The sequence below is a fragment of the Nelumbo lutea genome, chromosome 1, assembly GCF_056320005.1.
Source record: "Nelumbo lutea isolate HS-2025 chromosome 1, American lotus-T2T, whole genome shotgun sequence".
NCBI lineage: Eukaryota > Viridiplantae > Streptophyta > Magnoliopsida > Proteales > Nelumbonaceae > Nelumbo > Nelumbo lutea.
This window is the reverse complement of record NC_142684.1, coordinates 134209107-134236911: the sequence shown is the minus strand read 5'-3', so window position 1 is coordinate 134236911 and position 27805 is coordinate 134209107. Positions and strand designations below refer to the sequence as shown.

At 39.0% G+C, this 27805-nt stretch overlaps 1 protein-coding gene across 8 annotated transcripts in view; it reads left to right on the top strand.

Annotated features, from left to right (window-relative positions):
* Positions 1-27805, top strand: part of LOC148877701 (uncharacterized) — a 110969-nt gene that overhangs the window by 63040 nt on the left and 20124 nt on the right. For 5 of the 8 annotated variants that reach the window (XM_088942368.1, XM_088942374.1, XM_088942410.1 and 2 more), the window contains 6 exons: positions 10299-10410; positions 12228-12265; positions 12380-12433; positions 12583-12651; positions 12742-12858; positions 13045-13113. In XM_088942368.1, coding sequence (XP_088798494.1) covers positions 10299-10410; positions 12228-12265; positions 12380-12433; positions 12583-12651; positions 12742-12858; positions 13045-13113 — 459 coding nt within the window. Of the gene's footprint in view, positions 1-2131; positions 2303-10298; positions 10411-12227; positions 12266-12379; positions 12434-12582; positions 12652-12741; positions 12859-13044; positions 13114-27805 lie in introns of all 8 variants that reach the window. The other 3 variants (XM_088942383.1, XM_088942396.1, XM_088942390.1) reach the window with 1 other exon arrangement.

Sequence of the window (27805 nt, the reverse complement as noted above, 5' to 3'; positions counted from 1 at the left end):
GCCACTTTAAGTTAATATGTATAGGTTATGCTAGTTACATGAAAGGACATATCTGCCCTTGGTGTTTACATCATAACTGTGACTAGATAACAACCAATATAAAACTGAAACTAGAAATAACAAAACAACTAAATAACCACAGCTGTGACTAGATACATTCTACCCTACGGACAGAGTGGTACCACAGCTGTGGGGCCCACATCAATGTTCTCTATACGCCTCAAAGGTGTCAGCGCCTCTGGCATATGCCTCAGGGTGTTTTGGGAGCGCCTCCAGGCGTACACCTCCCACGCTTTTTAAAACACTGGTTGTCAATGAACAAGGAGTTTATAGTCTGACTATAGTAGATATTTTGATATAGATACTTTATTTTCTTGTTAATTGTTGGTTAACAAAAACATTGCATACTCTCCATTGGAGTGTATATGGGTTATATTGTATATCCTTTCCGTTTGTTTTAATACAAAACATTACCTTTTGAAAAAAGAACCTCTTAATTAGACAAAATAGCAACCATCTAAGCAGAAGCAACAAGGGGCGCCTGAAGATCCATCAGCTAAGGAGAATAAAGAATTATCAATGTTGTGGCTGTTGTTCCTGCTGCAGTGCAGATCAAGGATCAAACTTAAAACAGGGAAGGAAAGACTATCATGAGGAAGAAGTCTTGGAGATGAAAGAGAATGATGTTGATCGGATATTTTATCAAGTGAGATTAGTTGAGAAGGGAATTGTTTTGGAAGATGGTATTCAAGAAGTTCGATAAGTAAAATCTTGAGCCTGTTCCTTTTGGGAGGTGTAGAGTTTGTAAGGAAAACATTCCAGGAATTAGAGAAGGGCAAGGATGATAAATCTTTATGATTTTGGAGGTTGAAGAAGAACCAGAAAGAAAAGGCTTGTCTCTAATAGGGGGAATTGGGGTTTTTATGGTTTGGAGTATAGTTTTAAGGCTTTAGATGGTGTTGTTGGGAGTAGTTGTTTTGGTTGGGTTGTTGAATGGTTCAATTTTTTGTTTGGGTTGGTGTGTTGGAAACAGTGGATGAGGTTAGGTTGCTTCTGTTTGGTGGTTGTTGTGCTGGTAATGTTTTATTTTGATTCCTTTTATCATGGAAAATTTCTCATCGCTTAGTGATGTATGTTGCAAATTTTGGGTTTAGTTATTTTCTTTTTTATCTATTTCTGAAAAAAAGACCAACCACTCTACGCTAACCAGAGTCTCAGATAGAACTTATAACCGAATATCAATGTCCAAATTTGATTGCATAAAATATTTTATGAGATGTGTGGAGATGTTATAATGATGCTTCATATGAAATGTAATGTTCATCATCTAGCAAACAGATTTTAAGATAAAATAGTCGGGCCATGAGTTCAGAATGCTCAAGTGAAATGATGGGTTACCTCTACCTTTGTTTGGGTTCTTTCTTCCTGTCACTAAATATTTCAACTGTATTTGTCTCCATCTTAGATGTTCATGTGAAGATATACCTTGATGTACATTATTAGAATAATCCTTGTTGTACAGTATCGTATTCTTTTTATTTGTTCTTTTTATCTTTCAGCCCTATAAGGGCATTCTTGTAACTGTACATATCTTTTATCTCTTTAATATAAAATACTCTTTGGGGTGGGGGTCGACTATTCTTGACACCCTTAATTCTGTTTTCTTCTTGCTCTCATTTTGGTTCACATGGTATCAGAGCATGTTGCCCTTTGACCTTTTTTTCTGATCCACCTTGTTTTTTCTTGATCCATTGAGAACTTGCATCTCTGCCGATTGTTTCTGGACTGTTTTGATCTTTCCAGGAACCATTTTTCTGCTTTCTCGTATCCAAAAAGAGAGATTTCATTGGATCTTTCTTGTTTGCCATCCATTTGTAGCAAGATCTAAACTTCTCTTCTAGGTAGCTGCGCCTAGACTTTCCTTTTCTGGACTGTGTATCCAGTTTTCTTCTTCTACTGGATCTTGGACAATCTCCGGTGAAAGAAAGGGGTTTGTTTCTCAGTTTTTTTACTCTCTTGGATTTGATTATAGTTTACATCACTCATTTTGATCAGTTTTTACTTCAGTCTAGTTCCTTTAAACTTCAGCCTAACCCTATTTTGTGCTATTTTCTTGCTGTAATGGCTTCAGACAGAGGATATATTATTCTTGTGAAGATGAATGGATAGAACTATGGGATGTGGAGGTTCCATTTTGACTTTTATGTTGAAGGGAAAGGTTTAGAAGGATACCTGAATGGAATGGTCACTAAGCCAACTGAGATTGAGGCCAAGGCTTTACAACAATGGAAGTTGGATAATGGTAAGCTCGTTTCTTGGATTCTGAGTTATATTGATTATCATATATCTGTACCTATGAGGAGAATGAAAACAACCTATGAGATGTACTTGTATCTGGAAAAAGTTTATCAACAATCCAACGTATCTAAACAGTACCAAATAGAATTAGAAATATTTTCCTATATCAACAGTCCAACGTATCTGGAAAAAGTTTATTGTTTTATGGGCTGAATATGAGATTGTTCATATTGAACCCTCGGATCTAGCAGAGTGTGTGAAATATCTTCAGAAACATTTTGAGAAGAGAAAGGTGACTCAGTTCTTGATGAAACTTAGACCTGAATATTAGATAATCAAGTCCAACATTCTGAGTAGGGGAACACTTCCAGATATGGATTCTGTTTTAGGGGAACTCCTGAGGGAAGAGACTAGACTTCTCACTGCACCTATGCTTGATGGGAAGATGACTGAAGTTGGGACTAAAACAGCCTTTGTTGCTCATGGAGGTAAGATGTCAACCTCCAAGAACTTTTCCAAAACTCAGTGCTATGAGTGTAAAGGTTTTGGCACATTGCATCTCACTGTAAGGGTTTATGGCATAAATAATTGGGTCATCTATATGAGATAATACATAGTGATTTTTAACTCTGGTATTAAGAATAAAGTTATTCCTGTTCATACTTTTGTTGTTTCTTGCTCTGTGTGTTGTTTGAGTAAAAGCCATGTTTTACCATTTCTTCATACATCTGAACATGCCACTAAACCTTTTGAGATAATACATAGTGATGTTTGGTCTGCTTCTATTACTTCATGATTGGGATACAGATACTTTGTATTGTTTATAGATGATTGTACCAGATATACTTGGATTTATTTTCTGTAGCACAAATTAGAAGTCTTTGGCACATTTAAATTATTTCATACTATGGTGCAAAGTCGATTAAAGTGCAATGTGACCATTCTCCGCTCAGATTCAGGGGGAGGATTTAGAGACAAAACTTTCAGGCCCACTTGAGGAGTTATGGAATTCAGTCTCAATGCAGTTGCCCAAACACTCCACAACAGAATGGTGAGGCTGAACGGAAGAATGGACATATTCTTAGTGTTGTGCGGACATTACTATAGGAATCTCATACTCTAACTTCATTTTGGGTAGAAGCAGCTAGTACAGCCGTGTATTTGATCAATTTTCTTCCCTCTGTCCTAGACAACACTTCTCCCTTCCAAAAATTTTTGGTCATCCCCCAGATTTCTCTAGTCTTCATGTTTTTGGTTGTCTTTGTTTTGTACATCTTCCTGTTCATGAACGATCTAAATTAACTACTCTATTTGCTATGTGTGGCTTTGTGGGATATAGTCCTAATCACAAAGGATTTTTGTGCTATGATCCTGCTATTCATCGTATTTGGGGTTCCTAGAATGTTGTGTTTCTTGAACATATTTCATTCTTTGTTGGGATTGCTAGATTGTCTGCTTCTTCCATCTCTATTTTGCAGGACTTTGATTCAGACAAACAGTACTACTTCCTCAATTGAGAGATATTTTCTCGTCTTCACCCGCAAGTGGCTATGTGCCCCGGTCCCTGCGTCTACAACCCCCCTTCCACCCGGTCCAGAGCATCCCTCCTCGGTACCCCCTGTAAGTGACACTTTGAGCCAAGATCCTCCTATTTCAGATAGTAGTTCTGTTATTCCACTTCGTCGTTCTACCCGTATTTCTTGACCCCTTGACCGCTATGGTTTTCCTTCAAACCATAGTTCCTTTTTGTTGTTCTTTCTTCCACAGATATCCCTAGATCTTATCAACAAGCCATTAGAAGTTCTTAGTGGAAAAAAGCCATGGATGCTGAAATTCAAGCCCTTCATGAGAGTGATACTTGGGATCTTGTGTCAGCTCCTCCAGATGCTTCTATTGTTGGAAGATGTTGGGTCTATACAATCAAACTGAAGTCAGATGGTTCCCTTGATCGATATAAGGTCTGATTAGTTGCCCAAGGATACAGTCAGGAATGTGGAATTGATTATGAAGAAACCTTTGCCCCGGTTTCTAAGATCACCACAGCTTGGACTCTTCTGGCCATATCTGTTGTTCATTCCTAGACTATTTACCAACTAGACGTGAAGAATGCTTTTCTTCATGGTGAATTGAAGGAGACAGTCTACATGAAACCTCCACCTGGATGTTGCAGTTATCCTTCACGTGTCTGTCACCTAAAGAAGTCCCTATATGGTTTGAAGCAAGCACCCAGGACTTGGTTTGAGCGCTTCCGAGATGTGGTTGTTGCATCTAGGTATAATCAGAGTTCCTCTAACTACTCTTTGTTAAGAGAAGACCCCAGGGTATCACTATCCTCCTATTGTATGTTGATGACATGCTTTTAACTGGGGATGATCGTGATAGCATTTGTGAGCTAAAGTCCTCATTTCATAACTCCTTTCACTTGAAGGACCTAGGTCCTCTTACTTCTTGGGTTTGGAGTTCCATTGTGGCAGTTGAGGGTATTTCATTTGTCAACAAAAATACGCCTATGATCTCATCAAATTAGCTAGAATTACTGATGAGAAACATGTTGATACCTCCCTGGAGCTGAATGTCAAGCTATCTAAATCCAAAGGCCTCATCCTTCCTGATGTTACTTTGTACCGTCAGCTTGTTGGCTCTCTGATCTATCTCACTATGACTCCGCTTGATATTTCAAACACTGTTCAGGTCGTTAGCAATTTGTCTCTGCCTCGCGACAACCTCATATGCCTGTTGTTCACCGCATCATTCGTTATGTTAGAGACACAACATCTCAGGGATTGTTTTTCTCTTCCTCATCATCCATACAATTGAGGGCTTATGTTGATGTTGATTGGGTTGGTTGTCTTGACACTTGCCAATCCACTACTAGGTAGTACGTCTTCATGGGTGACTCTCTCATCTCTTAGAAGTGTAAGAAACAACAAACTGTCTCTAAGTCTTCTACTAAAGCTGAGTATAGAGCTATGTCTTCTGCATGTAGCGAGATTGTTTGGTTGAAGTCTCTTTTCATGGATCTTGGTACTCCACTTCCTATTCCTATCCCTTTGTATGCCGACAACATAGTGCTATCAAGATCGCATCTAATCCTGTCTTTCATGAAAGACTAAACATATCGAGGTGGATTGTGACTTTATTAGAGACCTTCTTGTTGCATGCTCTATATCTCTTCCTCATGTAGCCTCTCACATGCAGATTGCGGACATCTTCCCCAAGGCCATGACTAAAAGTCGACACCTCGTTCTTGTGGGCAAACTGATGCTGATGTCTACGCATCAGTTTGAGGGGGAGTGTAAAGATATTCCTTGATGTACATTATTAGAATAGTCCTTGTTGTACAGTATCGTATTCTTATTATTTTATCTGTTCTTTTTATCTTTCAGCCCTATAAGGGCATTCTTGTAATTGTACATATCTTTTATCTCTTTAATATAAAATAGACTCTTTGGGGTGGGGATCGACTATTCTTGACACCCTTAATTCTGTTTTCTTCTTGCTCTCAATTCAGTTCACAGTTCAGTGATATGTTGAGACCTGTATTTCACTGTCGGGCTGAAATATTACTTACAAGGGTTGTTTAAGGCCTCTCCCCATCTCACTGTTGATGGCAAATTATGAGAATAATCATCCACCACAAAAGTAAAATCCCGATATTAATTCTTAGAAGTAGAGAAGCTATCATTGAAATCGTTTTGGTGAGAGTGGTTCGTTAGGTAAAATCTTTGAAGATGTTTGCTGATTTCTCAACAGTCGATATCATGAACAAATGGAAGGAAGTGGCTAGTTCTGATTGCAAAAAATCTAATATAAGCCCTGCTTGGTCTCCTCTAATGGTTGATTACATCAAGTTGAACTTTGATGGGAGTAGTGCTGGGAATCCAGGCCATCTGGTATGAATAGGTGACTCCCTAGGGGCTGAGGTTATGGCTGTCATGGAAGGGTTACAAAAGGCAAAAGATCTGAATGTGAGAAATCTGATTGTAGAAGGTGATTCAAAGATGGTATTGGAGTGGTTGCAAAAGGAAGATAAAGGTTTTTGGATTTTCAATAATGAAAAAAAGAGATTGAAGTGGATGACTCAAGATATGGAAGTACAGTTCAGATGGGTTAAAAGGGCAGCAAATGGTTTTGATGATGTCTTAGCAAAACAAGGAGTGGGGAGGAACCAGTTGTTTTGGGCTCAACTGTAATAGCTTTTTTGTCTGTGGAGAATTAAGAAAGTTTACCTCTCCCTATCTTGTAATTTTTAAATATTTTCTAATGAATTTCTCTTATTGATAAAAACAATGGTGAAAAAAGCCTTCTCATTGTCAACATGGGAGCCAGTGGTAGATAGAGTTGAAAGAAGGTTGGCAGGTTGGAAAAGCAAGTGTCTTTCTTTGGGAGGTCATTTAACTCTAACTAAGAGTGTACTCTCTAACTTGCCCATTTATTGTCTTTATCTTTTGAAGATACCAGCTAGGGTAGCAGACTTAATTGAGAAGGGTCATTACTTGTAAATATGGTATGACTAGGATGTGTTAGGATTCAGAAGGGTAGGTGTCATCTATGTAGATATGGAATTTGAGTTTGGAATGGCATTATGTGTTTTGAACAGACATTTTGAATTTTTTTGAAGCTTAAAGTGGGTAAGGGTCTAGAATTTGATTTTGGTAAAGATGAATGGTATGATGCTGGAGAACTTTGTGAGAGTGGTGCCCCAAATTTAAAAAACTGTTGTTGGATAGAGAACTTGGTGAATGTTTGGACTTGCTGTATGAGCTTTAAGTAGTTTAGATTCCTTCGAGGGAGGAGGATGCAAGATGGTGGAAAGAATGTCAGAATGGCTGTTTTACAATTAGATCCTTCTATAATGCACAACTTTTGAAGGTGCATGGGATTTTCTGATTATAGCCCAAAGGAAGCCTCCATCGTCACCAATCACAAGGTTGTTGTAGGAGGACTGAGAGGAGAAGTTGCCAGAGGCCTCCCAAGACCATATTCTTTCATCATCTGACTGTGGGTTGGGCTTGAAGGCATGAATGACTTAGAAGATCTGTTAGGGACGAATTTCCCAATCGTTAAAATTTGTTCCGAAAGTAGGGTCCCAAATAATCTCCCCATTCATCGATTCAAAGAAACCTTCCACCACATCTTCTTTATCCTGTGCAATATCAAAGAGAGAGGGGAAACTTACACTTAAAGCATTGTCCCCACACCATTTGTCAAGCCAGAACTTGAAATGTCTATTGCCAACCTTGCATTTAATCCCCCCTTCAAGAAGTTAGGAAGGATAGATACAATATTACTCCACAAGGCACATCCTCTTGGAAGAAGGCCAGGATCTGAGTCCCACCCCAGATTTGTGAGCCCATACTTATCTGCAATGATTCTTCTCCAGAGACTGCTCCTCTCTTTGCTGAATCTCCAACACCATTTACCAAGAAGATCCTTGTTAACAGTTTTAATATTTCTGATGCCTAAACCACTAGCTCTCCTTGATTTTCACACCGAATTCCAGCTCACCAGATTAAACTTGAAGCTGTTCCTCCAACCAGTCCATAAAAAGAGTCACATTTTCCTCTCTGAAGGGTTAGCAACACTGGCAGGAATCCAAGATAATGACAGGTAATAAATTGGGAGTGAAGACAAGACACTTTTAATTAGAGTGAGCTTACCGTCTTTTGTTAAGTATTTAGATTTCCACATCGACAATTTCCTATCAAATCTATCAATAACCGGATCCCATATCTTCTTAGATTTGCTTTTGGCTCCCAAGGGGAGGCCAATGTAGGTAGGTGGTGGGCAGATTCCCAGTTTTGCAACCCAAATTATTAGCCATACTGGGATCAGGAAATCTTTCTATGTCATCAATAATTCACTCTTAGACAGGTTAATTTTGAGACCTGGAACTGCTTCGAACCATCTAAGAATGAAACCCAAAGAGACCAGCTGATCAGATGGGGAGTCACAAAAGAAGATGGTGTCATCAGCAAATTGAATAGGGAGATTGGATCATCTCTCTCACCAACTTTAAACCCTTGAAGGAGACCACTGTCCGTTGCCCTACAGGTGAGCTTACTTAAGGCTTCCATTATTATGTTGAATAGGAAGGGAGACAAAGGGTCTCCATGCCTTAAACCCCTTGAGCTTTTGAATCTTCCATGGGAAACACCATTGAGGAGGACAGAGAAAGTGGGAGTGGTAACACAGTCCTTGATCCAATTTCACCACTTGGAGCTGAAGTTCATTCTAGAGAGCATATAGTCCAGGAAATTCCAACTTACATGATCAAAAGCCTTTTCCATATCCACCTTGAGAATTGGCCCTTCTCTATCCCTTCTACGTGAGTCGATCAACTTATTAGCAATAAGGATCCCATCAAGAATCTATATCCCATCTACAAAAGGTGTTTGGGGATGTGATCAGCCTTTAAACAGAGCAAAAACAAGAGAAAATAAGAGGAAAGTAGGTCTGATATATTCCTGAACTTCAGGAGAATGAAGAAGTAGAGAAGAAGAATGTCAGGAGAAATATGGCTAATGGGCAGAAGAGGTCGAACTGGGTTCTCTCTTACTACTGTCCTGCTTTTGTTAACAATATAATGTTAAGTGCAAAGACAAAAAGTACCCTGTTTAAATAACAGGATGAAAGGAGCCTAAGAGACCTTTACACCCTTGTTGCCAATACATATATAAAAGCTAATACTTTCTAACAGGGGAAACCTTATTCCACCTAGGGTGGGAGCTTTTGCATGGTTTGTCGCTGTGGACAGTATTTTCATTAATGACCATTTAAAGAAAGGGGATTTCACATAGTCAGCATTTGCCACATAGGTTTCAAGGCAGAGGAAGATGTGAATAATCTATTTATTTTATGCAGATTTTCCAAATTTATACAGGATTTATTTCTTATCACTTTTCAGCACAAGAATCTGGCAGCCTTTTCAGTATAATGAAAAATTTTCTTTGGTCATCATTCAAGAAAGCAAGAGAGCAAATATTTTTCGGAGCAGTGTGCCATTTTCCATTTGTTGGCATAGTTGGAAGGAGAGGAGCATGAGGACCTTTGAAGACATTTAGAAGAGCCATAAAAAGTTGGCCTGGAGAGTGGACCAGTCACTATTGATTGGATCAAAATTCACCCATATTTTGTTCATGTTCAAAGAAATGAGTTTGGGTGCTTCTTTTGCATTATGTTGGAGATATCCAGTGTCAATTGAGCATTCTGCTGAGCTGGATATAGTTTGTCTTGCCTTGATTTTTGTTTGTTCTTCTCTTTATGTTTTGTATTTTCAGTATTCCCTAGAGATTTTTAAGGCATTTTGGAGTTGTGCATGATGTCTGGGATGTTACGTTGCCACCCTTGCATGTCTTTTGTACCTTTGGTTGTTATTTTTCTAAAATCTTTCCCTTTATTAACAAAAAAAAATGTTTCTTTGGAAAACCACCAATATTGGAGGAAATTGGGTTCCAATTGAGCACCCATCAAGGTTGAGTTTGACTGTTCCTTCAATAGGTGGATGCCATTTCCACTCTTCTTTGGATATCAAGGAGACAACTTTGTCACTGAGAGCATAAGTACTAACTGGTCATTGAATGCTAACTTCATGAAAAGGAAAAACAGGAGAAAAATTATCAGTAACAAATCTATTTGTGTGAATTAGCAGTTGTATTTACAATTTGATTGTTTCTATTCATGTTTGCCATCATAAGAAAAAACATGGATATACTTTGGTTTTTAAGTATTATTTCCTTTTTTTATGTTAGCAATATATAAGCAAATATGCAACCATTCGGTGATACTATAAAAACTATTCTTTGGGATGTCTATTAGAGAGGAAAAAAAAGAAAGAGCTGTTATTTTCCATTGCAATTAGTCCTCATATCAATACTCATTTGGTTGCAATATTTTGGTGGACAAATTGACAGGAATAATCCTAAATAAGTATACAAATTTAATTGCTCTCCATAAACACTTCTAAAAGGCAGCATCTAACATATATTGTGTTTTGATAGATTCAATCAGGACCTCCACTGGATGAGATGTCTATAGCATGCATCTTACGTGACTTGTTGCATGCCATCGAATACCTCCACAATGAAGGAAAAATTCACAGAGATATTAAAGGTAATACCATTTCTTAATCACTAACTATTTCTTTTGATTGGTAACTTTGAGAGAATTCATTAGGTTTGAGTAAAAGAATCAATCTTTACAATATGGTTCTGCCTCACACTTCTCATGCTACTTTAGATGGCTACCTGTCATTTCATTTTCTTAATTACATTACTTGCTGTTCTTCCTGTAGAGAAAATGACTGACCAGCTTGTGGTTCCACCTCTTCATTATTTCTTGATGTTTCCTTCTGATTATATTGCTGTTAGAATGTTTTTTGTTGTTTCTAGTGACGGGTATTCCTGTCATTGTACCTCTTTTATTATAAGACTAATATAAATAGCACCTGTGGTGGCAGACTAGAAACATAAGTTTGCACCCCTTTTCTCTCTATTATTTCTTCCTCCTCTCTTCTCTTCTCTTCATCTCTGTTTTTCTTTCTTCTTTTCTGATTTCTCCTTGCTAAACAGGTCTGAATTTCATCGGTTTCAGACAGCTCTTCCTAGGTAGAAAGTCCTGTACATTTGATCCCTATTTATCCCTTGACTTGCTAGTGTATCTGCCTTGCTTTTTGCTGATCTCTGAGTCCATGTGACTCTTATTGCCCTTGCTAACCATCTTACTTCTCTTAAAACATTCCTGTAGCACAATATCCCATCCCTGTAGTGCTTAATCCAGCCATAACATTCTTTGAACCTCTTAACTATGAGATTTTTGTAGTTAAGAGCCTTTCCTAGCTTGATTCCATGTTATTGTGCCATTAACTCTACTATTATAGAATTGTCTTGGCTAAGGGCCAGAAAAATGGTTAATACATGTACTTCATGATTTCTGATACTCCTGCCACTCTTGACATCCATTGATTGCCCATGTTGCTCCCATCAAAATTTGGCTTCATGTGGTTCAAAGGTGGTTGGTAGATAGATATTATGCTGCTTGATGAGGCTGAAGAAGCAATTTGCCGCCAACTCCTTGAAAACTTATTGCTTTTGAAAATAGAATACAATGATTATGTACCAATCAAAGTATTATGGAGCCAGCCATTATGCTCCCTACAATTACCAGCTATAACACACTGCACCTTTCTTTGAGCATGGTGGATACAGACCCCAGCCTCCATGCTAGATTTTGTCTACTAACACCTTCATTGGCAGGGAGTCTTTAAGAGAATTATCAAACCAGGCTACCCATACTGCCTCAGCTTGTAATGTCTGAACTCTGAACTAGAAATCTGATCTCTCTGGTTTGATTTCTTAGACTCCATGGACCTACATATCACCCCTCAACCATGCAATAGTGGTTTTGGAGTTTCCTTCAATAATCACATTCCTGAATATTGACGTGTTTTCCAGCCTCAATCCTTGAAGTACTGCAAGCACTTGTGTTCCCATATGCAGTTGGCTCTGAAAAGGCCATAATAGTGTTGCCTCCTTGATCGTGAAATACGCCTCCAATCTCTGAATTTCCTGGAGTTCCAATGCCACAGCCATCAAAGTTCATTTTAATCTTGTCTTCTGCCAGATTTGTCCAACAATTGGTTAATCTAGTACACACCATTGAAGTAGATGCCACCGCCTCTTATCCTCTAATGATATCATCTATCGTGAACACCGAGAATTCATGTCTTATCTTCACCAAATGGATTATTTTAATCTCAATTGGTTAAATGATTGCCTCTCTAGAGTAATATCAATATCCAGTTTGGTTTATTACTTTACCCTTTCAAAGATTAGGCAAATAGAATTTGCATCTCCTTTCTTACTTTCAAATGCATTCAGCCTTATTTCATGTTACTCACACTATGTAATGACCTGCAATAAATTTGGCAGCTGCGAACATTTTATTGACAGAGAATGGAGATGTTAAGGTACATAAATCCTTTTTGCCTAAACATTTCTTAAAATCACCAATGATGTTTAAAATGGATGGAATGCCTTCACTTGATTCTGATTTCTCAAATTATTTTTCAAATATGTAACAGGTTGCAGATTTTGGTGTTTCTGCTCAACTAACACGAACAATTGATAAAAGAAAGGTCATGCTCTTCCTATGGATTTATAAAAATAACAGATTGAAGTACTTTGGTATTTCCTTTTGCATTGTCTTTATTTGTGATAATATGGGAATTATTTAGTATTTATGTTACAGCATTGAAGTCTTTGTGTTAATAAATTTAAGCCACAGACATTTGTAGGAACACCATTCTGGATGGCTCCAGAAGTCATTCAAAATTCAGAAGGATACAATGAAAAGGTACCTGTTGGCAGAGTTGTCTTGGATATTTTATTTTCTTTTTGGAACTTGGTCCACTTGTTTCACACACTCAGCTTTTACTTTATGCAGGCAGATATCTGGTCTTTGGGGATCACTGCAATTGAGATGGCTAAAGGGGAGCCTCCATTTGCAGATCTACACCCAATGAGGGTTCTTTTCATCATACCGCGAGAAAACCCGCCACAGGTTTGTTTATTTTGATGCATCACATTTACTGTTGTAGTTGCTTAATTTGCAAATGGTTCAACATTTCGTCTTGATTTCTACCCTGCTCCAAGTAGTTACTAGTTAGAGTTAAATCATTGTTGAGATTGAGTTGTTTTTAGACCATTTATTAGTTCTGAAGGATGGGGTAATGCTTGTGTTGTGCAGCTGGATGAGCACTTCTCCCGTCCTATGAAAGAATTTGTTTCCCTGTGTTTGAAGAAGGTGCCTTCTGAGGTAGTTATTCATACTTCCCTTTATTTTCTTTTATTTTGTTCTGAAAAGTTTTATGTTTGAGCAATTCGGATATGTCAGTATTGTACTCAAATTTAGGAGAAGTGCAGAATTGTGAAATATAAGAAGATATTTCAAGTTATTAAGTCAGTGTTATTGCAGAGACATTAATAGTAGAGATAAAACGGAGGGTTAGTTTTGTTATTTTCCTTGTATATTTTCTGTACACTATTTGTATATTGGCTGTACACTTTTTGCATCTTAAGGACAGGACAGTTCTTTTACCTTTTAATATAAATATTCTTTTCTGGGTGTGGATAGGTCATGTAGACACACCTGAACTTCTGTCTTTCTCTTGTTCATGCCTACTCTGACATGATATCACAGCAGGTCTTGATCTGTTCTGCTGTTAGGAGTTTTTCTATCCTCTGTTCTTCTGCTATTGGGAGCTCATTTTGAAGTGGAAGTGAGCTCTATTTTACTGTTCTGGATATTTCTCCTTTGGGCTGTTTTGATCCTGTTTACTGGTTTTTGTGCAACCTGTGAACCTCTTGGATCTTTCTTAGGAGGCATCAAATCTTTGTAAATCTCTGGATCTGTGGTTCCCCAGAAGGGTTAAACTGATTTCTTTTGGATGGGTTGGATTAAGTCAATTTTTAAGAAGATTTTGATCTTTCTCATGGATCAGCTACTTCTGCAGTTTCCTTTTTAAGAAGATTTTGATTAGTCTTATTGATCAGGTTTGGCATCTCCTTTTCTCTCTTTTTTGGTTTTTTCAATATGGTCTTGTTTCAGCCTGAAAAGTGTCTGAAAAAAGTTCTCTTAGATTAGTAGTCTGTTAACCACGTTATTGGATTGATTTCTTTCTGTTATTCTACTGTTTCTGCTTGGTTTCCTATTTCAATGGCTGCGGAAGGAGCTAATAGTCTTCCCATTAAGTTTATTGGATCTAACTATGCCTTGTGGAAGTTCCATTTCCAATTTCATGTTGAAGCCAAGGGACTTTGGGGCTATCTGGATGGCTCAACTATTGATACAAAAGCCCTAAAGCAGTGGAAAATCGACAATGCAAAAGTTGCCTCTTGGATCCTTAGTTCGATCAAAGTTGATATTGCTATTCTGATGTGTGGATATAGGATTACTTATTAGATGTATCAATACATGGAAAAGTATATCAGAAGTCCAATATCTCTAGGGAATATCAAATAGAAGTTGATATATTTTCTTATCATCAAGGAGAGAGGAAGATTCAAGGGTATTATGCTGGATTCATCATTTTATGGACTGAATATGAACTAGCGCATATGGGGGAGGATCCTTCAACTTGTTGTGTCAAGTTTATGAAAACACATTTCAATAGAAGAAAGGTTATACATTTTCTAATGCATCTCAGGCCTGAATATGAAGTTGTTAGTTCTAATATTCTGACTAGGGAAACACTACTAGACCTGGATACTATTCTTGGGGAGCTTCTAAGAGAAAAAACTAGATTGACTACTCAGACTGCACTAGATGGGAAGAGGGACTCTAATTTGGATACTGTTTTTCTTGCAACCAGACCCAAAGGATAAAAAGACTTCTCATGTGTACAATATTATGAGTGTAAAGAATTTGGACATGTAGCTTCATATTGTAAAATATTACCTGCACCTATTGTAAGCAAAAGGGCATATTATTTTAGAATGTCCTACTCGACCTTCTAAGGGAGGTGGGCCTAGTCAGAAGAAAGCTCCACATAACGGATCATCCACATCTACTTCCTCGGTGCCAATAAGGAATACTACAGGTGTGAGGTGTCATGATAGAAGAAAAGAATTGTCAACTTATTCTCTCGGCCATCTCTTTTGCCTTCTTTGCTATCGGTTTGTCTAGCAAGTCTTTTTTCTTTTTGCCCCTCACCTAATCATCTGTTGACCATCAGTTCTAGTGCCTCTAATCAAATGACAGGGCCCTCTTTTGGTCAATCTCCTAAACCTCTCTCTTTTATAAACATATTGTTATCGCCAATGGTGAAAGACTAGATATTATTGGATGTGATGATCTATTTGTCTACTTCTAAATCCTCTCCTTTTCACCTACCCAAGACTTTGTTTGTACTCCAACTTACAACCAATTTGATCTCCATTGGACAACTTGTTGAAGATGATAACATTGTTTCTTTCTTTTCTGGTGGTTGTTTGATACAAGATCAACGAAATTGGGGGGGGGGGGGTTGAAGGCAAAGGGATGTTGATTGAGTTGACTATTTGCTTTGGAATTTGAGAAGGCTCATGCTTTCTACTACCCCTTGTTTTGAAACTTCTAGTTGTATTAATGCTTGGCATCTATGCCATAGATGCCTTGGACTTCCTTATTCAAAGAAGATGAATTTTTTGTTTACTTGTGGTAGTTTGTCATGTTCTTTGTGCAAAAGTCATGTTTTACCTTTTCCGTCTTCATCTCGGCATGCTTTTTGTGCCTTTTCATCTTATACATAGTGATGTTTGGTCGTTTCCAATTGTTTCTAGGTTGGGTTATAAGTATTTTGTGACATTTATTGATGACTGTACCCGTTTCACCTATACCTACTTTTTTCGCAAGAAATCAAAAGTCTTTTCATCCATTAAACTATTTCAAGCTTGGATTACCACTCAGTTCAAAACTGTTATTTGCATCCTACATTTTGATTTAGGAGAGTATTTTGATGAAACTTCCAAAACTACTTGAAACAACAAGGCATCCAATCTCAAAAATCCTGTCTTGGCACTCCACAACAAATGGAGTTGCAAAAAGAATGACTAGTCACATTTTGAGTGTTGTGAGGACTCTTTTGCAAGACTGACATGTACCTACATGGTTTTGGGTGTAGGTGGCTAGCACTGTTGTGTACCTTATAAATCTTCTTCCCTCGTCATTTCTAGGTAACTCTTCTCCTTTCTAGTCTCTTTTTAATCGTCCATCAGACTTCTCTATGCTTTGCATGTTTGGTTGCGTCTATTTCATTCGTCTTCTTCCACAAAAATGCACTAAGCTCACAACTGAAGTTGCTTTGTGTGCCTTGTGGGTTATAGTCCAAATCACAAAGCATTTCTTTGCTGTGGTCCCAACGCATGTCGCATTCACATTTCTCATAATGTCATTTTTCTTGGAAAATATATCCTACTTTGAACATATTGTTTAGTTACTTGCTTCATCTATTTCTTTATTACACACAACTTTGGATTCCACGGAAGCATCTCCATACATTTCCAAGATTCTTTAGACATTCTTCCGAAAGCGATCAGCTGTTCCAGCCCCTATACCTCTTCCTTCTTCATCAACAGACATCGGTCATCCCAATTCTATAGACACTGTAAGTCCCTTCGTTCCTCCATCTAAGTTCATTTTATCTCCTGCTCCTACTTTGTGCCGTTCATCTAGAATTCCTAGACCTCCTGATTGCTATGGTTTCTTTTAGATCATAGCTCCTTGTCCATTGTGTTACCATCTATAGATATCCCCAAGTCTTACCAATAGGTCATTGCTCTTTCTCATTGGAAAGATTCCATGGACATAAAACTTCAAGCCCTTCTTGAGAATGACACCTGGGAGCTTGTTTCTTCTCCTCTAAATGTCTCTCTATCATCAGTAGCAGATTGGTTTACTTTGTGAAGTTGAAATCAGATGGGAATCTCGACTGATATAAAGCCCTCCTTGTAGCTCAAAGCTATAAGCGGGAATATGGGGTAGATTATGAAGTAACTTTTGCACCAGTAGCAAAGAAGAAAACATTTCGATTAATTTTGGCTATCTTTGCAATTAAGCAATGGGAGATTCATTAGATGGATGTGAAGAATGTTTTTCTTCACGAGGAATTAAAGGAGGTTGTATACATGAAACATCCTCCTGGGTATTGTGATAACCTTTAACTTGTTTCTCATCTCAAGAAATCCCTATATGGTCTTAAATAAGCTCCAAGAACCTGGTTTGATAAATTCTGTTCTGCCATCACTGATGCTGGCTTTATACAGAGCTCTTTAGATTACTCTCTTTTTACCTTACACAGTTCTCAAGGAATGACTATATCTTTCTTGTATGTTGATGATATTATCATTGTTGGGGATGATCAAAAGGGAGTCTTTAATTTAAAGCAATTGTTGAGTTAATCCTTTAAGATGAAGGACTTGGGCTGTTTAACCTATTTCTTGGGCTTGGAGGTGATTCATAACTCTCATGGTTACTTTGTTTACCAACACAAGTATGCAACAGATCATATAAAGATGGTTCATTTGACCGACACCAAGCCGGTTGATACTCCCATGGAGCTTAATTTGAAGTTGGGTAAGGACGACAGTCTTCTTCTAGGCGATCCTACTCTCTATCGTCAACTAGTGGGCAGCCTAATTTACCTTACAATTACCCATACATATATCTCTTATGCAGTGCAAGTTGTGAGCCAATTTATTTCTTCTCCTCAACAGCTACCTTTATCTGCTATCTACTGTATTATCAGATATGTTAGAGGGATCATATCTCATGGGTTGTTCTTCCCATCCTCATCATCTCTCTATCTCTCTGCCTATGCTGATGCTGATCGGGCTGGTTGTCTTGACACCAGGTGGTTTACTACTGGTTGGTGTATCTTGTTGGATGACTCTCTTATTTCATGGAAATGTTAGAAGCAATCTATTGCTTCAGGCACTCATCCATGATCTTCATTTTGATCCATATTTTTCAAGGCACCAAGGTGAGGCTAGGCGGCAAGGGGGCTCCTTGTTGCCTAGTTGCCTAGGCAATGGATTTTTTTAAGTATAAACTTCATGTTTAAGTATAGAAAATCAACGTTTTCATGAGAAGAAAAATATGAAAGGAAAGAAAATTCAAAAAATATAGGGGCTGAAGCCCTTTTTTTTGTTACAGGAAAAGAAGAAGAAGAAGAAGAAGAAGAAGAAGAACAGAAGAAGAAGAAGAAGATGTGTTTGATTAGACCACATTTTAAGTTCTCCCTTATTGGTTTAGGTTTTGTAGTCTTTGAGGGTTCAATACAACATTTAATAATGTTTGTGTTGATTAAATCCTAACAAATAAGAAAATAATAAAAATAAATTAGTATATAAACACACAAAATGAATATTTTAGTTTAACAATGTCTATTTTATAATTATATCCTCAAAAATTAAGTATATAAAAGTGTTTTATAACACATTGTACAAAACTGCTTGGAAATTAGGTGAGGTGAGCCTCCAAGGATGCCTTGTGACCTAGGTGTTGCCTTGACAACCATGTTTTGATTTGCTATCTCTAGTTCCTCTCTTTGCTGACAACCTCAGTGCTATCAAAATTGCGCCCAACCCTGTTTTCCATGAGCATATAAAGAATATGGAAGTGGATTGTCCCTCTATCTGAGACCTCCTTGCAGGCCAAATTTCCCTTCTTCATGTCTTGTCTTGGCTTCATCTAGCAGATCTGCTTACTAAGGCTAGCACGGGCCTGTCACACGTTTTCTATATTGGCTGTACAATTTTTGTATCGTAAGGACAGATAGCCCTTTTACTTTTTTTTTTTTTTTTGATAATTAACAGCTACTTTCATTAAGAGATATTAAGAGAAAAAGATACAAGAGGAGGGGTAAAATCTCTTAACCCTCCCTAAAGGTACATTTCAATTTACAGTATTTCCCAGAATAGGTTGGCTCTTCCCACCCCTTGTTTGGCCAGTGAATCTGCCAAGGAATTAGCCTTCCTCTTAGTCCACTAAAACTTGATTTCCATGTTTTTGAGTAAACTGTTTAACTTTCTTTTTCTCATTTAGAAACTTCCACAATCTGAATTCGTCCAGAACAGCCAATATTTCAGCTCTTAGAGAATCCCCCCATCCAATAGAACCAGAATACATGGCAATAATTCGACCTTCTTCATCCCTGAAAACTCCTATACCTGACGGACCTAGATTTCCTTCGTTGCTACCATCGAAGTTCAGTTTAGTGAACCCCAAAGCTGGAGGATACCAAATTGGGTTAGATGCAGTCTTTAGTGGAGCTGACCAAGCCACGTCTTTCCAATTTCTGATAATGTCTCCTTCTGAATAGTCTTCAAAAAGCTTCATAGTCTTAGCCCAATGAGCCACCCTAATAGGAATTAATTCGATGATGACATCCTTATTTCTTTTTGTCCCATGGAAGGTCCTTTGATTCGTTTCCTCCCAATTTATCCAACAGATAGCTGCTCTTACACATCTCCACAGGATTTTCCCTCTCCTCTTTAATTCCTTAACTAAAGTAGAATGGAACAAACTTTGCACATTGGGAGGAAAGGTCCACCTGCAACCAAAAAGAGAGGAAAACCAACACCAGATCTCTGAAATAAATGGGCAGGATATCAATAAGTGATGACAAGTCTCACCATTCTCCTTACATAGGATGTACCAGTGTGGGGATAAACACCAATTAGGCCTTTTTCTTTAAAGTAAATCACAAGTGTTACACTTTTCTAAGAAGGCTTCCCAACAAAAAGAACTAATTTTGGGAGGGATTGGTCTACTCCAAACTTCCAATTCTAGGAAGGGGTGTCAAAAAACAGGTGGGGAATGAGCCAACTCTTTGAAAAAGGAAGAGAAAGAGAAGACACCTAAGGGATAAGGGACCCAAATCCTACTATCCCTCTTAGAGGGATCAATACCCACCTCATCCAGGATTTTGAGCAAATCAGAAATAAGGTTCAATTCAAAGTCTCTAAGATCTCTTCTACAACCCAAGTTCCAATCAACAATAGAATTAGAAGTGGTCAGAAAGGTGGAAACTGGCTCATTTTTAAATATCGAAAGGGAATACAAGGAGGGGAATAACTCTTTCAATGGTGTGTTTCCCACCCAAACAAGTTCCCAAAATTTCACAAGGTTACCAGAGCAAAGGTCGTACCTGATTAAAGGAAGGAAAGAAGGAAGCATGGCATGAATAGATTTCCAAGGAGAAGCTCTTGTAGCCCTAGATGATACTCCCGTGCCCCATCCATTTGTCGCTTGCCCATGAACACTTAAAATTACTTGAGCCCACAGTTTATCTCTCTAAAGTCAATCTCCAAAATCATTTCCACAGTAGAGCTTCATTCTTTTTCTACAAATGGTAATGCAAGTCCGACATCACTTTTGGTTTTGGTAACTATATCCCACCTAACTCTATGATCTCTTTTCTCCTCCCCTAGTTCCTATAAGAAGTCTCTCATTAATTTTTCCGAAGTCCCACATACTCCCTCGAGAATTTTGAACACAAACAAAAAGTAAATAGGCAGGTCAGCCAATGTTGACTTAATCAAAGTTATCCTGCCACCCAGAGAGAGGTAGTTTTTCTTCCAAGAGGCTAACCTATTTGTGAATCTATCAATCACTGGGCTCCAAAATCTCCTTTTACTTGGGTTATCCCCTAGTGGAAGCCCCAAATAGTTCAATGGCCACTGGGTAATCTCACAACCCAAAATTTGGGCCCTTCCCTACACTTAATATAGAGACTCTTTTGTGGGTGTGGGTAGGTCGCTTAGACACACCCAAACATTGCTTTCTCTTGATTGTGCCTACTTTAACAGTTATAAATACTAATCTTATTGGTTGTAGGATTAGTAATGTTTTAAAAAGGTGGAGGCATGCCACAAGATGTTCTACCATCCTAATGTGTAAGTGTAAGGTGTACACTAGAATTGTAAGATTTGTAAGCCTTTGGAGCATTGATTATTTTATTTGATCATCATCAATTCATCATCATCCAAGCTTTACCCCAACCATATTGGTTGTAGGATTTTGGAGCATTGATTATGTTAGAAAGTTTTCCTTTGAATTTGGTATTTTTCTATCACATGAGACTCCTGATACACCCCTCAATTTTGCCCATCCTGTTTTAATTCTATGATTAACACCCTTCTCAATCTCTCCCTTGTTATGAATTATCAAACCAAGGTACTGGAAAAGCTCACATTGCATTATCTGTTGGTCTCCAATCCTAAGTGTATCCTCATTTGCACTTATATTATTATTATTTAACTTACATATATTTTTGTTTTAGTCCTACTTATTTTAAAACCACTTGTTTCTAGGGCAAGGTTCAAAATATCAATACGCCCAATACGTCGGTAAAGGCATATCGATTATCGGGCAGTATTGGTTGTTTTTCTTTTAGTTTTTTTTTTTCAAATCCAGATTAGAGGGACCAGTTTAAGGCCCGTCCTGAAGGGATGAGAGATCCATCTTATGGACGCCCAAATCATATTCCCTATTTAGAATTCCCTATTTAGAAAATCATATTTTCAAGGATCAATCTTGAACCATAAACTGAACCAGATCTGAACCAAAAGGAGTAGGGAGAGGTATACCTGATACCGAGAAATATTATCTCTTAATGAAGGTGTTCACGCCCAAGGAAGGACCCAAAGACTGCTCCCATTGAAGATGACACAGTGTAGGATGGAGCAGAATTAGCAGTGTTCTTCTCCAAGAACCCTATCCTTCGCAAGAAACTGTGGGATGGCACGTGAGCACAGCTTTCTATCAATTCTTTCTCAAAGAACTGATGACAAGATCGAATCTTGCTTTCTCCCACAGAATTGGAGATCGAACTGGATGTCTGGCGGCTACAGGAAGGAGGCAGCAAGAAAGATTTTCACAGGGATTGCAGAAATATTTCTTATGGGATTTCAGCTCTGAAGAGAATGTGAGTATCTGTCTCTAAAGGCTGCCACCCCCTCCTTTTGTAATCCTAAAAGATCAGCTTCTAATCCCATTAGGAGCTGTTGATCCAAATCATATTTGGATCAGACATCCTTTTAGATGATAAGGATAAACCCTTATCTTATCTGTAGATCAGCCTTCTCCTAATCTCATTAGGAGGTTTCTAGATCTGAATCATATTCAGATCTGGACTCTCTGATTGGATAGGGTCAAGACCCTATCCTATCTGCTGATCTATCTCAAAATTCGCCCATATTTAACTTATTAAATTAGTCCAGTTCGAAATGGGCTTTAGGCCCATTAAACTTATGTGCTCACTTAGCCTTCCTAATTGCTGCCCAGTTGGGCTTTCTTGTATGGTGTGGGACCCAAGCATTGATCTACACATCAGCCACATGGGTTCGGCCTAGCCTTTGTTACAAGGCCTGGCCGAATACACTGTTATGGACAATGCACCCCCTGAAACCCATCAAATGGGCTTTATCAACACTTATCCTAAGTGGTCCCTGGGCCAAGCCACCTTGTAACACCCAGGGACTGTGGGCAGATGCAAGATTAGCCCATCAGGCATTACCCTCAATGGTCTTACACTTAGCCTCTCAGGCCATAATGATCAAACACTGCCCGACAAGAGAGGACCTCTCCCTTGGCTGCAAGGAACAGTGTTGCACTCTCTACTTATATGGATCCCAGGAATTAAAACCTTTTGCAAACATTTTAGAAACCATAATATATATACTTTTATATCTCATATAAAATATACTTTGCAAAACAAATCTCAACAATTAAAATCGGTTGTCGGCAGTCTTGGTTTCCATCAGTGAGAGCACATCCCCGATCATTAGCTTTGTCCGACAAAGGGATTGATCCTGTCACTATGATCACCCACTCAGATAAATTCTCAGACTATCCCAACATACCCAGGTTTTGACCCACGCTAAGGGTCTCACTAATTGGTACATCAAAGACAGCCCAATCCGACACCTAGTGCAGTATCATAATCGAGTCTAGGGGTCGGCTATAACTTTCCAGTTTTGCCCATTAATCTCCAAGGTCCAGGGCAATACTGGAAATCTAGTCCAATTCAAAGATTCAATTATTCCTACACTGTATGTGCATAGGGTCTCACCCTGGCAGCTGAGACAGGCCACCCCAACCGACTTGGTGGCACAACAGTGTCAGCCTTATCAGGATAGGTCTCCCCAGACCGACCCACTGGCTGTGAACATTCTAAACTAACACGAGTTTCATTAAATGTCCAGTTTAAGGGTATTACATAGAAACATACCAAGGGAACATGAATCAAATATGCACTTTTATTCATTTACAATAAACTCATAAAGTACATCATTCTGATTGAAGCTAAGGGCATACAAAACTGTCCAACATGTCCACCCCCTGAACTGGCCAAAACCCCGATACACTCTCTGTAGGGGCGTATCAGGAAGCTCCCGATACGATACATATCGGTCGATACATGTCGATATTTTGAACCTTGTTCTAGGGTATTTGTCCATAAATTTAATTTAGCTTTTATGAGAAACATCAGTTATAACAACCTCACTACACCTCCTCATTCACTCTTTTATTAATGTAATTTTAATGTAACATAATTTACAACACTGCCCTTGATGGGGTGGCTACAAGAATAAGATAAAAAAATGTCAGTTCTAGCCAAGGTTCAAAATATCGACACGTATCAGCCAATATCGACCGATATGTATCGTATTGGGAGCTTCTCAATACGCCCCTACAGAGGGTGAATCGGGGTTTTGACCAGTTCAGGGGGTGGACGGACCTTAAACAGGCCCCTCTAAACTGGATTTGAAAAAAAAAAAAAACTAAAAAAAGAGCAAGCGATACTTCCCAATATGCCTCTACCGGTGTATCAGGTGTATCGATATTTTGAACCTTGGTTATAACAGGCCCACTTCACCTAAGGTTCACTAACAATAGAAATAAAATAAAGAGAAACAAAGAGTCCCAAACCGACAAATCAACAAAAAGGTGTGAAAGGCTCCTTGCTATGGTGGTAAAAATGCCAATGAAAACTGACAGATCAGCAAAGCCTCTCTATTGCTTAATGAGAAGCTTAAAAGCTTGTAGGTGTTCCGAAGTTTCACCAATGAAGACCACAATGTTATAGATGGTAATCTCATGAATGAACTCCAAACAGATCCTTTCTGGTTTAGTCATTTCACCCCTCATTTATCCAAAGCTGCTATATTTAGCATAGGTAGAGATTTGCTTAAATTCCCTGTAGGTTCTGTCATGATGATTATGACATTAGACCCTTTTTAATTAGATGAGGGTGGGCCTTGGCCAAGGATTGAAATATTGCAATGTATCGGGGCTTATCCTCCGATACGTATCATATCGGAGGCCCTCTGATACACCCCTATACTTGGTGTTTTGGGGTCCCACTTATTTCAGGGGGGTTAGACAGGCCTTAAACCAACCCCCCTGAACCAGTTTGAAAGAAAAAAAAAAAAACTAAAAAAATAATGGCGAGTTTCAATACAGGCCAATACGCCCCATCCGGCGTATCAGCCTGTATCAAAATACACATACATAATTATATATATAGTCAGTTCAGGTCTTAATTGGTTCAGGACAACCAAAGCCAATTCTGACGACCCAATTATAATTGGAACACATAATGCAGATAGAGACCCTATATGATTATTGGGTCAGTTTGGTTTGGGTCTGTTGGATCTACCCAATCCATTGACAGCTCCATGTGGCAGGTCTTGTATGACATAGTGATGGCGATCAAGATAGGCCAAGTGGACAGAATTTAGAACAAGAAGTGACAGCTTATGCAATTCAAGTTATGGACCTGAATTTGGAGACTTAGGGAGTTCTTGACCAGCTTTGTGGGCCTTGGGCTACATGGTGATTTGGGCCTCTGTGGTTAGGACCATTAGTAGATTCATTGCTGGAATCAAAATTGTCATCAATATCATATTTATGTTTAGTTAGTAATTGAGAATGCATTTTGTAGTCCCATGTCTTGTAAGATGTGTGTTAGAATGTTAGAATGATGTCTCTTTGTATGAGTGTTCGGCTGATAAGAGTTCTTATTAGCCCATACTTAAGTTTAAGTTATCCTGTAACTGGGCCTGTGTTAATGGGCCTAAGCCTGTTTCATGTTTTAAGTTAACTGGGTGTCCCATCACTAATCAGGGGCATTCCAGTACTTTCTTGTATCTTGTACTACATTCAAATATAAATAATAGCATGGTCGACTGGCAAGTACAGTTCGACATTCCAGCATCTCTTCTTCTTCTCCTCTTTTCTGCTACTTCGACTACAGTGGTTCAGCTTTCATGGTATTAGAGCATTGAGCACCTTCCTGGTTACAGCCGACGCCATCTCCTCTTTCTTGCTGTCTTTCTTCTTATTTTTATCTGGGTTGCTGCTGTGAAACCCTAGGGTTTCAGGAGAACAACACAAGGTTCGACCTAGGGTTTCCCTTGGTTGTAGGATGCAAGGGAGGTAAGACCCTGAAGCTGCAGTCCTACTAGTTTCTAGTAGTTAGCAGCTATTTAGCTGCTAAGAAGAGGTGTGTATAGGACAGACCTAGTTGAGGACTGATTTCAGCAGTCCTAGTGTTGTCCGTAAGGAGGGGACCCTTTACAGTTGTAGTACTCGAAGTTCAAGTGGAGTCTGCATAGCACAAGTCGGTTACCAGCCCAAACCACCTTTTTTGCTGCTGTAACTGAACTACTTGAGAACTGTGATAGTCTTGGCAGGTCAGAAACTGTGTTGCGAGCTGTCAGGGCCTGGTGAGATTACTTCGGCTAATCAGAACCTGCATCAGAACTGGTTCAGAACTTTCAGAACTGCTTCAGAACTACTTCAGCTAGTCTTAAATTAGTGCCTTCCACACAACATAATCTGCACAGCCAACATCAGGTTCCTTCTTGCTCCCATCTAGGTAGCCTGTGAGGTCACGCGAAGTAATAAATAGCATTGCAGAAACGGACCACTCCCTGAAGTTGTATTCGTCCAGTAGTACACTTGTAATCTACAGGCTGTGCAGATTAGGGTTTTCCAGATTTGAAGACCTTGTCGCAGGTTTGTTATCCCTAGAAGAAACATCTCCGGATATTGAAGACATCTTGACTGCAGTTATGTCCTGGCTGCTTGCCTCTATGACTCCTCGGGTTGCCGACTGTTCATCACTTTCCTACAGCAGCCAAGATTTGGGAAAAGGTGTCTAAGACCTATGGACAGAAGAAAAACAATGCTAGAATCTACAGATTGAACCAAGGCATTGCTGCCCTAAGGCAAGGTAATATGACAGTTGCAACATACTTTGCAACTCTGGAAGGTCTTTGGGAAGAACTTGACCATCACTTGATATTAGATTGGGAAAATGCCAGGGACAAGGAGAGACATGATAAGCAAATTGAAGAGAGCAGAGCCTTCAAGTTTCTGGCTGGCCTAGACCCAGTATATGAGGGTATAAGGTCACAAATTCTAGGGAGAGATGAATTACCGGAGCTTCACCATGTCTATTACCTGGTGAGGAATGAAGAAGTCAAGAGAAGGGAGATGCAAGTTGACTCCCAGACACAGTCAACTGGACTGGAGAACATTCAGCCCTAGTCTCCACTAAGGGAAATAGATATTCAGACAAGAAGTCCCTCAAGTGTACCCATTGTGGTGGTGAGAAACATACAAAGGAAAAATGTTGGGTCTTGTATCCTCATCTGAAGCCAGCTGCTTTGAGAAAGGACAAAAGGCAACATAAGGGTCACACAGCAAGTGGGAATCTTGCCACCAACAACAGTGGTAACAACTCACAGAGTACTCCGACAGTGTCCTCTTCCTCCACAGGGCAGGCTGCCGACTCCTCTGGTCCAAGTACTTTGGGCTTCACAGCTAGTGAGGTAGAGATTCTCAGTCGGCCATTAGCCCGTTTGAAGAACAATCCTTTAGCTTCCACCTCTCTTGCCAAATCAGGTACAGCATCTGCATTTAATGCGACTAGTTCCATTAATTCTACCTCTTGGGTGATTGATTCCGGAGCCACTGACCATATGACAAATATGTCCTCCTTATTCTCCACCATCTCTAAAAAGGGGGTGGTTGACCTAAGCAAGGATCTCTCACTCAAATCAGTCCTACATGTTCCTAGTCTTACCTCAAATCTGTTGTCTATTTCAAAGCTTACAAAAAATTTGAACTACAGTATAACTTTTTTTCCCTCTCATTGTGTTTTCCATGACAGATTGACGAGGAGAACAATTGGGAGTGGTCATGAGTATGGGGGCCTCTACTATTTTGATGCAGACATCAGCTCAGCCCTACAAACTTCTGCTACTATTAGTCCAGAAAGTGTGGAGTCAATAGCTAGGTTGAACCTGTGGCATGTTAGGCTAGGTCATGTGTCTTTCTCTTCTTTAGCAATGTTGTTTCCAGAATTATGTAAGGGAATTCCAAGTCAAAGTTTAGTTTGTGATGTGTGTCAAATGTCAAAACAATGTAGAACAATGTATCCAATTTCTAGTAATGAAATTCGAGCTCCTTTTGATTTGGTTCATTCTGATATTTAGGAACCTTCACCCATTGTTTCCATTGATAGCTTTCGTTACTTTATCAGTTTTATTGACCATTATTCTCGGTGCACTTGGATTTATCTGTTAAAAGGACGTGATGAAGTTCCATGGGTAACCATGATTTTTTGCAAGATGATTGAAACACAATTTGAGAAGAAGATTAAGCAATTTCGGTCGGACAATGCAGCTGAGTTCTTTGAAACATCCCTGAACTCATTCATGGAAGATGCAGGCATGTTACACCAATAATCATGTGCTTACACCCCTCAGCAAAATGGGGTTGCTGAGTGCAAGAACAGGCACCTATTGGAGACACCTCGAGCCCTACTTTTCTAGCACAAAGTGCCCAAGCAATATTGGTCTCAAGCTATACTCACTGCATCATACCTGATAAATCATATGCCATCTAAGGTATTGGGTATGAGGACTCCTTTCTCTGTTTTGTGTCCCACTCTTCC